Here is a 15,616-nt window from a genome sequence, read left to right as displayed (position 1 = left end):
TGTTCTACCTCTGATCCAGCTCCTTGCTAATGCACCTGGGAAACCACTGGAGGATGGCCCAGATGCTTGGGCCCCTGACACCCATGTGGAAGACCTGGATGGAGTCTGGGCCCCTGGCTTCAACCTGGACCAGCCCACATCATTGAGGACATTTGGAGAGTGAACCAGCTAAAGAAAGATTTCTTCTCTCTCTCTCTCTCTCTCTCTCTCTCTCTCTGTCTCTCTTTTTCTCACCCTCTCTCACTCTCTCCCACCCTTCTTCCCTTCCTCATTCCACCCCCATCACACTGCTTTTCAAATAAGTAAATATTTTTAAAAGGTTCCTTATTAAAAGTTTTTATAAGTTATAAAAAAAAACAAAAAAAAGAAAAAAAAACAAAAAAAAAGTTTTTATAAGTTAAAAAACAGAAATAAAGGTTATTTTAGCAGTTGGGACAGTTCTTCCAACGAGGCAATGTTTTCTGCATGCATCTGCAAAAGTCCTCTTGGGAACACGGACCTGCCTCTCACCTTTATCATCCTCCCCGGTTGTCATCCACCCCTCTTACTATCTACCCTCGGTCCTGAATGACTTCTCATCATTGCTGAAAATCACATTTCTCCCTTAAAATATGGAAGTTTCTTCTCAGTGAAGATGTTCAAAAGCTCCAAAGCCAACTTCCTACAGTGCGTGGAGCAGGATTATCAGCAGGTGACAGAACATGTCTCCCAGGGGTCTCGCTGGAAGAGGCAAACACCTGTTGGATGTTCTGCTTTTTTAAAAAAGTCTTTGCTGCATAATCATCACATTTTCTGTTCTTTCTCTCCCTGAAGGACTTGGAACACCTTCCCAGCCTTCGCCAGCCCTCCTCCCCCATTTCTGCCTTCCCCGGCCCCACTTTCCCCAGCCCAACTCTCCTCCCTGCTGCAATTAGGCAAACGCCCAAGTTGCTGAGTCTTGTAAATCCTTCTTCGATCGAAAGGTGGGCAGAGGCAGGGGATGTTAATGGATCCTGGAAAACAGTCTCAGCACTTCTCATTCCCAAAAGACTCCGCTCAGGTTCCCAGGGCATGACGACTGTCTTCCCCAGACATCTCAGAGGAGCCCAGAGGCCCATTCCCAGAACTCTTCCTGAATCGGCAGGTCCTGGGGTGTGCTCTTTCCTCTAGAGACCATGTTGGCAGGCCTGTCAATCATCCACATCTCAAACCTTGGATACACACTACCAATAGCCTCCTCCCCAAGCCCATCAGAGTGTGCTAAAGTTTATGATATATAGTCTCTCATTTCTGCTATTGGAGTCCTCTCCACAAAGCTTTGCAAATGAGAAAACCAAACCTCAGAGAAGAAAAAAAAGCGCAGCCCTCAAGTTGGTAATGTAGCGTGTTAAAAGTCCCAGCTGGATGGCTAAATTGCCCGTCTCTCCCTTTTTCAATACAACTGAAAACCACTACACCTAGAGCAACCCTTAACACAGCCCACAGAGCCCCTTTGATATGCTAGCCTGGTGCTAACCCATCTGCAAATGCAGTGTACCCATGTCCCAGAATGCAGACCAACCTCCCGGCCCTAAGACTGCACCTGCCCCAAGGTGTCTCTCACTGAATCCCCTCCTAAGACTGCACCTGCCCCAAGGTGTCTCTCACTGAATCCCCTCCCCAGTGGCTGCTGGTGACCCCATCAAGAAGGTGAGGGTCTTACATGGGACAGCAGGGGGCCCCTCCAAGAGGGAGCTTGGGGGTCCCGCCCCCGCCCCTCCCCTACCTGCCAAGAGCTGCATCCAGGCGCAAATCTTGTAGACCGTGGCGGTGTTGCAGAAGAAGAAGAGCGCGAAGCAGGTGATGCAGCCCAGGATCAGCACCATGGAGAGCAGCACGAAGAAGGCAGCGGCCTTGAAGGCGCCGGACGGGATGGTGCTGAAGTCGGTGAAGGAGCCGCGGCAGGTGAGCTCGCGGCCCGCCAGCCCGCTGCCCACGCAGTAGTGGAAGAGGCCGAAGTAGCCAGGCTTGGGGGTGCTCACGCTGTCGCCCACCCAGTAGGGCTGGATGAAGACCACCACGTTGATGATGGCGAAGCAGATGGTGAAGATGGCCCAGAGCACGCCGATGGCCCGCGAGTTCCGCATGTAGTGCTCGTGGTAGAGCTTGGAGGCCTCCTGCGAGGGCAGCATGGTGCCGGGGGCGGGGCCGGCGGCGGGGGCTGGGGACACGCGAGAGCCGCCTGAGTCCCCGGGCCGCGGGCGCGAGGCCCGGGGCGGGCTCGGAGGGGTCGTGCGGGCGTCGGAGCTGCGTCGGGGGCACCGGCGAAGACCTCCCGGCGGGGGCCTAGGAAGGGGCCATGGGGAAGTTGGGGGGCTGGGAAGGGGACACGGGAGCTGGGAGAGGGGCTTGGGGCTGGAATTGAGCGGCCGGTGGGAACCGTGGGCAGGCGGGATTGGAGGATCAGCAGGGGGGCCGCATCCAAGGAGCTCGGAAGGGGGCTGGGGGCTGGGATTCAGGGGGTAGGGGTCTGGAATTGGGGTTCTGGAGACGGACTATGGAGGGGTGGTCGCTTCTGTGAGGGGAAGAGGGGCTCCAGGGGCTGGGGCTAGCGGATTAGGAAGGGGATGCTGGGGCCGTGGCAGGGAACGGGGCTGGTAGGAGGTCCAGGAGGGCAAAGCTGCGGAAACAGGAGCCGGCTGGAGAGGCTTCGGGAGCTGACTGCAGGGTCTGGGCACGGGGCGGGGGTGGGGGTGCGCCTGGGTGCCAGGGCTGGATGCAGGCAGGAAGCAGCCTGGGGTTGGCGGGCCCAGGCTGGGGCGAGGGGCTTCCCAGGCCCAGGGAACAAGGACCACCGCCGGCGGCAGGCAGGGGCCGTCCCGGGGACGCCCGGCAGCAGCCGGGCCCCGGTAGGGCCGAGGTGGGGGGGCGCCACCCCGCGCCGAGGCCGGACGCGCGCGGAGGCCGCGGCCGCGGGGAGAGGGTGCGGGGCGACCAACCTGGGCCCGGCGCGGGCGGCGGGTCCGGGACTGGCACGGCCTAGGCGCCGCGGCTCGGTGCTCCCAGCAGTGGCTGCCTGGGCCCAGGCGGCGGCCTCTGCGCGGCCTCCATCTTGCTCGGGTTCTCCCCGGAGCGCGTTCCCGCGCCCAGGCGCGCTCACTCGGGCACCGGCGCGGCCCGGTGGAGGCGCGCGCCCGCGCGGGCAGGCAGGGCGGGCGGCACGGGGGAGGAGCGCTGCTGGTTCTGGCAACGGAGGATGGAGGAGGCACGGTCCCCTGGGTGCGCCACAGGGGAAGCAAGCCCTCTCCCCGGTTGGACCCCCGGTTTCGGAGACACCCTTCCTCCAGCTCGAGCGCGGGGCTGTGGGTCCCCACAAATCCCGCGCGAACGCGAGAGGCGCCCCTCGGGTACCCCTTGCTGGGGCTGGAATCGGATGTCTCACTCCCGAATTAACACCCCCACCCTCCGACCCCGCACTGTCTCAGCGCCTGAAGTCGCGCCATTGCGCTTCCCGAGCTTTGCGTCTTGGAGGCGTCGAAGGCTCCCGGTCTCCTAGGAAACTGCCAGCACCCCTGGGAGAGGGAACCCCCGAAACCGCCAGCAGCCGACACCTGAAACAGGAACTCCTTGGCCGCTGCTAGCAGCTGGGCCTGGGCGGCAGGAGCCAGGGTGAGTACCAGGGTTGGAGAGGACCGGGCTGGGGACGCGTTGGCTTCCCTCCCCTCACTCTCCTCAGCCCCCAGCCCAGAGCCTGGCGTGAAGTGGGCACGGCCCAAAGATGTGTCAAAGAGCAGAGCAGCAGAGGCTCAGGGCTTGGGTGGAGAACGTGGGGGCGTTGCTTTCCCGGCTGCAAAACCACCTTTGGCTTAGGACCTGTGAGGATGGTGGGGTTGGAACCCAGAAAAACCGCGAGTGAGGCTGAGCATCCCTGGGACCCAGCACTTGCAGCCTCTGCACCTGTCTCCTCACTGGAAACCTGGGCGGATTCAGGCCCAGTTCAGAGGCACACGTGTGTGTGGGTCAGCGAGTCCCCAGCACTAGACCCCACACTGACGTCTGTGGAAATGTACCACTACCTTAAAAAAAGACATCCTCGCTTTTTTCCGAGGGGAGGGGACTGCTCTTTTTTTCCTGAGATTGTGTGTGTACTTCGTACTTTCTTAGAGTAAAAATCCATCTCTTTTTAAAAATGGTGGTGATGGTTAATGGATTTTTTCCTAATGTGCCAAAATAATTATTTCAGTTTCCAGTTTCCAAAAAAAATTATAGGTTCATGAAATCCCACAGTTTGGGGCCTCAGATCCATGTGATGTCTCTCACCCAGGGCCTGGGCACAGGGTGCTTCGTGAATTTGGTCTCTCCTTCTGCTGGTTCCTAGAGGAGTGCTGCCTGACTACGGAGAGCTCATGGATCCTGCACTTCTGAGTTCAAGGGCTGTGCAGGCCTATTCCACACCTTCCCCCTCTCGACAGCTGGGGGACAGAGGTGGGAGAAGGGGGCTGACTTACCCCGACAGGTGCATCCATCCTGTCCATCCGACTGACCAACCCAAAACGTGTGTGTGGCCCCTGCCATGTGCCAGCCAGCGACACCGTGCTAGGCACTGAGGAGAAAACAGTGAGTCCAACAGATACCGTCCCTTCCCTCTGGAGCTCACAGCATCCTGGGAGATGGAAGGTTCTGGGAGCAGGGGCCAGAGAAGTGGCTGTCCATGAAGAGCTCCAAGTCTCCTGCAGGGCCTCCTGGTGTGGAGCCTTGCTGAGCCTGCAGTCCCTCCCTACTCTTTATGGCTTACTCTGTCCCGAATTGGTGCCTTTTTTTCCTAGTCTGCTGTGTCACTAGGCAGCCCAACGGGGGCGGGGAGTCACTTACTACTCTTCCCTCAGGGCAGCATTCAGGCTAAGATGGGCCCCCAGGTTGTTTCCTGCTGTTGTCCTCTCGCTCTGGGCCCCAGGAGAGATCTGCCCACACCGCTTCAGACACAACAGGGGTTTGTCTGTGAACTCCCTGTCCCCTTTCAGTCTCTGGGGTCCTGCATTTGGTACACACGCCCATGCACACACCCCACAACTCCTCTCCAGAGGGCACAAGTGATCAGGCCTGAGAATACAAATGATGATTCGTGGCAGTTTGCAAGACAGAGTCTCTCCCTCCCTCCCTCCCCCTCTCTCCCTGCCTCCCTGTCTTGACCTGGGGAGATTGTAAGCTATGACTCATGGGTCCATCTTGGACACCCCAAGCTGAGAGCTTGTGGAGGAACAAGATCAACACAGAGGGAGGCTGGGCAATGGAGAGAGAATTCCGATGACATAGTTTGATCCCCTGGACTCATCCATGCCTGCATACCCACTTCTAGATTGTTCTGCGATGGTGAGCCAATACTTTCCAGTTTGGCTTAAGCCTGCTGGAGATGGGTTTTTGTCACTTCCAATAAGAACAGTCCTGAGTCACTTGCCTACCCTCCTCCAAAGGCGAGATGGGGCTGGTGTGCTGGCTTATTTACATTACAGAGGAACACCTGAGTAGGTGAGCGCCTCCTGCCATACAAAGGGCAAAAGGCCGGAGTGGAGGTCAAGGCCAGAGGCCATCCTGCCGCAGGTTAACTGTGTGACCCAGGACGATGGTGCTGCTCTTGACCGCCTTACTTCTTCATTTATAAACTGGGGAAAACAAACGCCCTTCTCACAGATGTTGTGAGCATGAAAAGAGATAATGGACAGAGAAGGGCTTTGTAAACTGAAAAAGGCTATAAATAACAGTGATTGTCATTAAATATTAACAACAAGTGACTTTATCCCAAGAGCAGAAATAGCAGTAGTACTGGAAAAGCTCCTGAGGAGCTCTGAGTAGCTGGGACAGGCTATGCCCTCCTTTTAAAGACCAGGAGCCGTTAGGGAAAGAAAACTGGAGAACTATCTGCAAGAAGAGCATCTTATTGACTCCGAAAGGGGCCAGAGCAGAAAGGAAGAGTCAGGGGGTCCCACTGGGGCCTGGAGACCACTGGGCAAGGATGGTGCTAGGCGGAGAGCCGGCCACTCCCTGCCAACAGATTAGTGGGGAAAGATTTGCACCTCGCTGGCTACCGTTAAGCCCAAGGTCAGTGCTCACCTGTGTCTAACAGTCAAGAAGCTCTTGCTGCATTCCAGAGCCCTGGTGCACGCTGCACACATGTGCTGTCTCCTCTGTCTTTGCAATGACTTGATGAAGTGGTGTTATGGCTGAACTGTGTCCCCCAAAAATTATGTAAGTTGAATTCCTAATGGCCAGTGCCTCAGAAAGAGGCACTGTTTGGAGACAGGGCCATGAAAGAGGTGAGTCAAGGGAAAACCACTTTGGTGGACCCTAATCGAACACAACTGGTGTCCCTGAAGAAGAGATTAGGACACAGACCAAGGGACAACAGGCCTTGCAGGGACACATCAGGAGGACGGCTGTCCACAAGCCAGAAGAAGCCAAACTTGACATCACTTGACCTTGGACTTCTTGCCTCTGGACCTTTGAGAAAATTTCGTTATGGCAACCCAAGCGAACTAACACAGCAGGGCCCATTTCTTAGCTAAGGAGACTGAGGTCAGGTGATTGCCCAAAGCCGTACCTCTAGCAATGGACAGGGTGAAGACTTGTCCTCCCACAACTTGCTGCAATGCCCACAGTGTTAATTACCATGCCATACAAGTCATTCCATAGAGGGGACTCGATTTTTTTATAAAAGATTTTCTTACTTGTTTATTTGAAAGGCAAAGAGAGACACACAGAGGGATCTTCCATGCACTAGTTCACTCCCCAAGTACCTGAACAGCACAGCTGGGCCAGAGTGAAGCCCGAACTCCATCCGGGTCTCCCCATGGGCAGCAGGGGCCCAAATACCTGAGTCATCTTCTGCTGCCTTCCCAGGCACATGACCATGAAGCTGAATCAGAAGTGGTATACTGGGGCCGGTAAAGCCACCACTTGTGATGCCGGCATCCCACGTGCGGTTCAAGTCCTGGATGGCTGCTCCACTGCTGATCCAGCTCCCTGCTAATGGCCTGGGAAAAGCAACTGAAGTTGGTCCAAGTGCCAAAGTGCTTGGGCCCCTGCAACCTACATAGGAGACCCAGAAGAAGCTCCTGGCTCCTGGCTTCAGCCTGGTCCAGCCCAGCCATTGAAGCCATCTTGGTAATGAACCAGTGGGTGGAAGATTCTCTCTCTCTAATTTATTCAAATAAGTCTTTTTTTTTGTTCAAAGATTTATTTAGGCCGGCGCCGCGGCTCAATAGGCTAATCTTCCACCTAGCGGCGCCGGCACACTGGGTTCTAGTCCCGGCCGGGGCGCTGGATTCTGTCCCGGTTGCCCCCCTTCCAGGCCAGCTCTCTGCTGTGGCCAGGGAGTGCAGTGGAGGATGGCCCAAGTGTTTGGGCCCTGCACCCGCATGGGAGACCAGAAGAAGCACCTGGCTCCTGCCTTCGGATCAGCGCGGTGCACTGGCCGCAGCGCGCCGGCCGTGCGGCCATTGGAGGGTGAACCAACGGCAAAAGGAAGACCTTTCTCTCTGTCTCTCTCTCACTGTCCACTCTGCCTGTCAAAAAAAAAAAAAAAGATTTATTTATTTACTTGAAAGTCAGAGTTACACAGAGGGAAGGAGAGGCAGAGAGAGAGAGAGGTCTTCCGTCTGATGGTTCACTCCCCAGATGGCCCCAACGGCTGGAGCTGCACTAACCAGAAGCCAGAGAGTCAGGAGCTTCCTCTGGGTCTCCCACACGGGTGCAGGGGCCCAAGGACTTGGGCCATCTTCTACTGCTTTCCCAAGCCATAGCAGAGAGCTGGAGTGGAAGAGGAGCAGCCGGGACTAGAACTGGCGCCCATATGGGATGCCAGCGCTTCAGGCCAGGGTGTTAACCCGCTGTGCCACAGCACCGGCCCCTCAAATAAGTCTTAAAAAAAAAAAAAAAAAGAAAGAAAGAAAGAAAAGAAGTGGTGCACCCAGGACTCAAACTGGCACTCCAGATATATGATGCCAGTGTCACAAACAGCTGATTAACCCACTGTGCCACAATGCCAGCCCTAAGTGGATTCCATTTTTCTCTACTGCTTGTCTTCTTTTGGTGTTATTCTGATTTGGTTACAAACACATGCACTGGCATCAGGCCATCAGTTTGTGCATCATTTCTGCTCATTTTAAGCCTGTTTCCTCATCTGTAAAAGGGGCATGATAGTAAGTGTTATCTTCCTGCACGAGTTTTTAAGGTTGAGTGAGGTACCATGCACATGAAATTTGGAACACTTGAAACTTGGAAAAGCTACTTGCATTCCTGGCAGCTATGGTCTGGACATAGCCTGAAGGCCCCCCAGACTAACTGTAGTGGAAGTGGGGACCTCCAAGAGGCCGATGGGGCTTCCCTTACTATCAACGGCGCTGTGTTTGAGAGTCATGAAGGAAGTTCGGGGAAAGCAGCAGAAGATGGCCAAGTGCTTGGGCTCCTGCCACCATGTGGGAGACCCAAGTGGAGCTCCAGGCTCCTGACGCCAGCCTGGCCCAGACCCAGCTGTTGCAGCCATTTGGGGAATGAACTAGTGGACGGAAAAATCCGTCTCTCCATCTTCTTCTACAACTCTGCCTTTCAAGTAAATAAGTATTTTTAAATAAAAATGTACTTGAAAGCCAGCGGAACGGCCCCGAGTTCCCAAGTCCTCCGGGGAGCGGGATCCGGCCCCGGAGCTGAGCGGTCAGGCCGGGGGTTGCCTGAGCAAGATGGCGCCGGGAGGGTCCGGCCGCGCCGGGCGGGCTCGCCTCACAGCGGTCTGCACAGCCACTCGCACGCCAGGCCGGCTTCCCGAGTCCCCCAGGGAGAGGGATCCGGGCCCCGGAGAGCGGACAGGCCTGGGTGTCTGCGCTTCAGGCCGCAGGCCTCAGCTGGGGTCCCTGAGGCCCGGGAGGCCCAGCAAGATGGCGTCGGAGGGTCCGGCCGCGCGCCGGGCGGGCTCGCCTCACAGACAGCGGTCTGCACGGCCGCCCGCACGCCAGGCCGGCTTCCCGAGAGCCCAGGGCGCCGGCAGACAGGCCTCGGCGCCGGGTGTTCGTGTAGGAAGAAGGCCGGAAGGGACGCGTCCCCGACCTGTCCGCTCCCGCCCAGCTTCCGGTGCTGAGGCGCCTCCGGCCTGCGAGAGGCCCCGGGCGTGAAGCCGAACCCTGGACCGGAACCCAGACCAGCCCGCCGCTGTCAAAGCCGGTGCCACGTGGGGCCCCGCTGCCGGCGCCCAGGACACCCACCCCTGTGCAGGCCCCCAGGGCCGACTGTGCAGGCCCCTGCCTCGGTGAAGCTCAGGGACCCGGCTCCAGGTAAAGCCCCGGGGTGCCCGTCCCCGGCCGTGCTCACAGATACAGCCCGCAGATGTAGCCCGGTGTCCGGTGGAGCCCTGCGCCATGGCGGGCCGGCCTCCTGTGCACCCGGTGTGCACCCCCAGACCCTCAGGGCTGGTGACTGTGACACCAGGTGCCACCTGCCGCAGTGTCAGCCTGGCCCGCCCGCGAGGGTCCGCCGCCCTCGGGCAGACCAGGTCGGATAGAGGAGGTTAAGGTGCCTGCATCCTGGGCGGTGTTCGAGGTCTGAATCCCAGCCCAGCTCCTGATTCCGACTTCCTGATGAGCCTCGCGTTGTGAGCCAGCAGGGGATGGCTTCCGTGGTCGGGTCCCTGCACCCGCGTGGAAGGGCCAGACTGGCTCCAGGCTGTGGCCTGGCCCATCCCCGACTGTTACGGGCGTTTGCAGAATGAACCAGCAGATGGGCGATCTCTCTCTCACCCTTCGCTGCCATTCAAATGAAATTAATTAACTAACAAAAATGTATTATCACAACTGAGGCTGGCACTGTGGGACAGCAATTTAAGTCACGGTCTTTGAGGCCAGTATCCCACATTACTGTTGGTTTAAGTCCTAGCTGCTCCACTTCCAGTCCAGCTTCCTGCATTAGGAAAGCAGTGGAAGATGGTCCGAGTGCTTGGGCCCCTGCACCCACGTGGGAGACCCAGAGAAATTCCAGGCTCCTGGTTCAGCCTAGCCCAGCTTCAGCCATTGCAGCCATTTGCAGAATGAACCAGTGGGTGAAAGGTATCAGCCTGTCTCTCCCCCCCCCCCCCCCCGTTACTCTGCCTTTCAAATAAGTCAGTACATCTTTTTGTTTTAGTGACAGAACTAAGTCATCACTTACCAGTAATAATCTTGAACGTAAATGGACTAAATTCCCCTGGTAAGATTTAGATTGGCTGAACGAGTTAATAAACAAGACCCAACTACATACTGCCTACAAGGAACGCTCTTCATCAATAAAGCCTTACGCAGTGGAAGTAAAAATATGGAAAAAGATATGGCATGCAAATAGAAACCAAAGTGGGCTGGAGTAACTCTATCTGTATAAATAAAATAGATGTTAAGACAAAAACTGCATAAAGAAACAAAGTCACAGTATAATGATCAAGGGATCAATTTCACAAGATGACAATGATTGAAATACAGATGTACCTGATACCAGTACACCCAGTTTTATGGAAAAAAATTTTTTGGGTCTAAAGGAAGAGATAAGCTCCAATACAATTGTAGTTGGGGATTCTAACACCCACTTTCAGCCGTGGACAGATCATCCAGGCGAAAAAACAATAAACATCAGAATTAAACTACACTGTGGGCTGACTGGGCCTAGCAGACGTTATCAGAACGTTCCATTTTGAAGCGGCAGAACCCACATTCTTTTCATCCACACACACAACGTTCGCTGGGGAAGATCACAAAGTAGAGCACTAAACAAGTCAACAATGTAAAAAATGTGCAACTGTGCCTTTTCTGACCACAGCGGAATTAAACTATGAATCATTAGCAGAAAACCCTTTAGAAATTATATAAATATATAGACCCTAAACAACATGCTTCTGAATGAGCAGTGAAAAGGGAATCGTGGGGCGGGTGCTGTGGCGTAGCAGGTTAAGCTGCCGCCTGCAGTGCTGGCATTCCATAGGGGCGTCAGTTCAAGTCCCAGCTGTTCTGCTTCTCATCATCGACCTCTGCTATGGCCTGGGAAAGCACTCCTGGCTTCAGGTCGGCCCAGCTCTGGCTGTTGCAGCCATCTGGGGAGTGAATCAGTAGATGGAAGAACTCTCTCTCTCTCTCTTTCTCTGCCTCTGCCCCTGCCCCTGCCTCTACCTTTCAAATAAATAAATAAATCTTAGAGAGAGAGAGAGAGAGAGAGAGAGAGAGAATCTTAAAAATTCCTCTAAGGGGCCAGCATTGTGGTGTAGCAGGTTAAGCTGCTGCCTGCAATGCTGGCAACCCATATGGGCACTGGTTCAAGTCCTGGCTGCTCCTTTTCCAATCCAGTTCCCTGCTAATGTGCCTGGGAAACCAGCGGAAGATGGAACAAGTACTTGGGCCCTGGCACCCCTCTGGGAGACCCAGATGCAGCTCCTGGCTATAGCCTACCATGGCCCTGAACATTGAGGCCATCTGGGGAATGAACCAGTGGATGGAAGATCTCTCTTTCTCTCCCTCCCTCCCCCTTCCTCCCTTTATGTATCTCTGACTTTCAAATAAATCCTTAAAAAAAAAATTTCTGGGGCTGCCATAGTGGGTAAAGCTGCCACTTGTGGTACCAGCATTCCATATGAGCACTGGTTGGAACGTTAACTGTTCCACTTCCAATCCAGCTCCCTGCTGATGCCCTGGGAGGGCAGCAAAGGATGGCCCAAGGGCTGGGCTCCTGCACCCACAGGGAGACCTGGAGGAAGCTCCAGGCTCCTGGCTTTGGATCACCCAGCTCTGGTCATTGCAGCCGTTTGGGGACTGAGCCAGTGGATGGAAGATCAATCTTTCTGTAACTCTGCCTTTCAAATAATAAGTATTTTTTAAAAATTCTTGGAAACTAATAAAAATGGAAACAAAAGATACCACCCTTATGGGATACAACAAAAGAACTGCTGAGGGGGCCGGTGCCATGGCTCACGTGGTTAATCCTCCACCTGCGGTGCCGGCATCACATATGGGTGCCAGGTTCTAGCCCCAGTTGCTCCTCTTCCAGTCCAGCTCTCTGCTGTGGCCAGGAGGCCAGTGGAGGATGGGAGTGCACCGCATGGGAGACCAGGAGAAGTACCTGGCTCCTGGCTTCGGATCGGCACAGTGCACCGGCCGTAGCAGCCATTTGGGGGGTGAACCAACAGAAAGAAGACCTTTCTCTCTGTCTCTCTCTCTCACTATCTATACTCTACCTGTCAAATAAAAAATATTTAAAGTACTACTGAGGAGAATTTTATACCAATAAGTACCTATGTCCAAAAAAAAAAAAAAAAGATACCAAATAAACAACTTCAGAATGCATGTCAAAGACCTAGAAAAACAAGAACTAACGAAACCTAAGATACTAGGAGAGAAGTAATAGCAATAATCAGAACATAAATAAAATAGAAACTAAGAAGCAATACAGAAAGATCAATGAAATGAAAGTTGGTTTTGTGAAAAGGTAATTAAAACCAATAAACCTTTAGCTGGACTCATGAACAAAAAGAGAGAAGACGCCTATGAGTCAAGTATGGAAATGGAGATATTGCAACTGGTAATACAGAAACGGAGAGCATCATCAGGGGCTGTTATGATCATCGATATGACGACACATTGGAAAACCTAGAGGAAATGTCTTGTTTCTGGATACATATCACTTATCAAGTGGAACCATGAAGACATGGAAACCTGAGCAGATCAGTAACCACTAGTGAGACTGATCAGTAATCAGAAGTCTTCCAATAAAGAAAAGCCCAGGACTGGATGGCTTCACTGGTGAACTCTACCAGAATCTTCTCAAACTTTTCTGAGAAACTGAAAGGGGCAGAACCCTTCTGCACTCATCCTGCGAGGCCAGCATTACCTTTGTTCCAAAATCAGACAAGGACATACAAAGAAAAAGAAAACCATAGACCAGTATCCCTGCTGAACATAAATGTAAAAATTCTCAACAATACTGATAAATCAGCAGCACATGCAAAATACTAACAAATCCAGCAGCACATCCAAAGAGCCGTTAATCATGGTCAAGTGCAGTTCTTCCCAGGGATATGGAGATTGATAAACGAGTGAGAATCAATGGATCACATCCACACGGCTCACTAGGCTAATCCTCCACCTGCAGCGCCGGCACACCGGGTTCTAGTCCCGGTCGGGGCGCTGGATTCTGTCCCGGTTGCCCCTCTTCCAGGCCAGCTCTCTGCTGTGGCCCGGGAGTGCAGTGGAGGATGGCCCAAGTGTTTGGGCCCTGCACCCGCATGGGAGACCAGGAGAAGCACCTGGCTCCTGGCTTCAGATCAGCACAGTGCACTGGCATTGGGGGGTGAACCAACGGCAAAGGAAGACCTTTCTCTCTGTCTCTCTCTCACTGTCCACTCTGCCTGTCAAATAAAAAAGACAAAAGGAGTTTGTCTCCCTCTGGAGTGGGGCGTCACTGTGCTGGTTCTAGGCAGCTTCTTTCAATTTGTTTGTGTGAGAGAAAATAAACTCCCGTCTCGCTCAGTAACTGCTCCTTATTTCTGGTATCTACTACCAGCAGCACACAACTCCTAACTAGTAGTATACACCTCACAAAGGACACGTGGACTGAGCCACACCTGCACACTCAGGCAGTGATAAAGGTGGGTGCAGGTAGTTTATTTTGAAGGTGATCCTAGGAAGCAGAGTACAGGGAGGTTGGAGGAGACAAGTGGAGAAGGAAAACTCAAAGAGCTACTCCAGGCTGCGCTGGTTATCTGTGGGCAGATTGCTATGGGCAAGGGGACTCTCTTGGGAAACCCTGTAGGGGAACCCTGAGGAACTGTGTGCTGTTTGTCCTGAAGTTATCAAAATTGTCTTTCTCAAGACACAGAAAGAGAAAAAGTGATTCCATCAGCTCTCATGCCCCCATTGGGCCAGAGTTGGCCAGGGGTGTGTTCACTTCCAGGTACCTGTAGATGTGCACCTGCCGACATGGCCACCCAACCCCAGCAGGTGTGTCCAGAGGAGCGGCAGAAACACCAAAGGGCCCAGAGCAAAGGAAATTGGACTTCGCTGGAGCAGGATGCTGGCAGGCTACACTGGAGGGCAGCTGGTTGCCACAGCAACAGCCAGAGCAGAAGTGTGGCCTGAGAGGACGGGAGAGGGCATAGCCCCTGGCAGTGGGCGTGGGGTCCTGATTAGACGCAGCAGGACGCTCCACGTTAGAGAGGCGATTCTCCCGCGAGGGGCACGACGTGAGGAAAGCTGCCAGGTTGCTAGCTTGTGAGCAGGTGCCCCTGACTGCTGCAGCACGGGAGACTGGAAGGGAAACTGCGAAGGGAGGTCCTGATGGAGGACGTGTGCACGTCGAGTTGTGTCCAGTCTGCTGTGTGGACGACATCCATGAGGCCGGACAGCCCGCTCAAAGGTGTCAGAGGTGGAGGCTGGCCACCAAGGTCTAGAATCGCCTGTGAATTACCCGGGGAGAGGGGGTAGATCCTCAGGGGCAGGGGCTAAGGATGGTCCGCCGGCACACCTGAGGCCTGGGCGACTCTCCAGCCCTGTAGGCCATGACAGCCGGGCGCCACCGAGGAGAGATGTGGACTTTTGACCATTCAGGACCCTGGAGACCCAAAGTTGTGGAAGCCGGAACATGGCTGAGATGGGGACTTAGTTCTGGGACCCCCGCAGCTGCCCTCGCCCAGGAGCCACGCGTCACCACAGCTCTGCACCTGGCAGTCCCTCAGCTGTGTGCACCGTGGGAACAGAAGTGCCTGGCAGACTGTATGGGATTTTTCAATCCAGAAAGGGGTGTGGGGAGGGGAGTTTTGCCAGGGAGCTGCACAACCAAAGAGGCTCGGACCCGTCCCTGGCGAGAGGTGTGGAGGAAAGGCCGGCGAGGAGCATGTGCAGGAAGCCTTGGGAGACGTCCGGCCGGGATGCAGGAGGGGAGCCAGGAGGCCTCTGGGTGCTGAGCCTCTGAGCGGCGTGCGGTCATTGTGCCTTTGCTGGTTGACTGGCAGTGACAGTGGGGCACTCACAGGGACAAGAGCTGTGCAAGGACGCTGTTAAGGCCTGTCAGCACCCCTCGGAGGCAGTGTGGTCATCTGTCCTCACTGCAGACAAGAAAACTGAGACTTAGAGGCAGGGTGTCCAGCCGTCCTGTTCTGACCTGCTGGAGGTGAGCTAACAGGTCTGTACATCTATTTAGATGTCAGGTAGCTTACACACACACACTTCTACTTAGAGGTGTGCAGAGCCACAAGGAAGATGGATTTAGAGGCGTTTTTGTATTTTTCTCTAAGTTTTATTCATTTGAAAGGCAGAGTGACAGAGAGGAGAGATAAGGATAGAGATTCGGTCTACTGGTTTACTCCCCAGATAGCTGCATTGGCCACAGCTGGGCCGGGCTGAAGCCAGGAGCTTCATCCTGGTCTCCCACATGGGCGCAGGGCCCAGGCACTTGGGCCATCTGCTGCTGCTTTTCCCAGGCACACTGGCAGGGAGCTGGATCAGAATAAAGCAACCGGGACTCAGCCGGCATTGGTAAGGATGCCAGCGACACAGGCAGAGGCTTCACCCACTGTGCCACAAGACCGGCCCCATGTGGCAGAGTTTGAGCTTAGGTCTACCTGGCTCCAGAGGTAGTGCTAACCCAAGTAGTATGCATCTGCTGC

General features: G+C 54.7%; 1 protein-coding gene and 1 long non-coding RNA gene across 4 annotated transcripts in view; one reads left to right on the top strand and one right to left on the bottom strand.

Moving 5' to 3' along the window:
* Nucleotides 1-3,097, bottom strand: part of LHFPL4 (LHFPL tetraspan subfamily member 4) — a 34,291-nt gene extending 31,194 nt beyond the window's left edge. The window contains exons 1-2 of one of the 3 annotated variants that reach the window (XM_051831976.2): nucleotides 2,958-3,097; nucleotides 1,745-2,179 (exon numbers count right to left, since the gene is read on the bottom strand). In XM_051831976.2, coding sequence (XP_051687936.2) covers nucleotides 1,745-2,150 — 406 coding nt within the window. In that variant the 5' untranslated portion in view covers nucleotides 2,151-2,179; nucleotides 2,958-3,097. Of the gene's footprint in view, nucleotides 1-1,744; nucleotides 2,305-2,957 lie in introns of all 3 variants that reach the window. The other 2 variants (XM_070051188.1, XM_051831975.2) reach the window with 2 other exon arrangements.
* A 398-nt stretch (nucleotides 3,098-3,495) lies between these two features.
* Nucleotides 3,496-7,540, top strand: LOC138844150 (uncharacterized). The gene is made up of 2 exons (XR_011379672.1): nucleotides 3,496-3,627; nucleotides 3,829-7,540. It is a non-coding gene; the product is annotated as an uncharacterized lncRNA (long non-coding RNA).
* Nucleotides 7,541-15,616: the final 8,076 nt, after the last annotated feature.

Source organism: Oryctolagus cuniculus, chromosome 10 (assembly GCF_964237555.1).
Source record: "Oryctolagus cuniculus chromosome 10, mOryCun1.1, whole genome shotgun sequence".
NCBI lineage: Eukaryota > Metazoa > Chordata > Mammalia > Lagomorpha > Leporidae > Oryctolagus > Oryctolagus cuniculus.
Note: the sequence above shows the minus strand (reverse complement) of the source record. Positions and strands in the feature narration are given on the sequence as shown.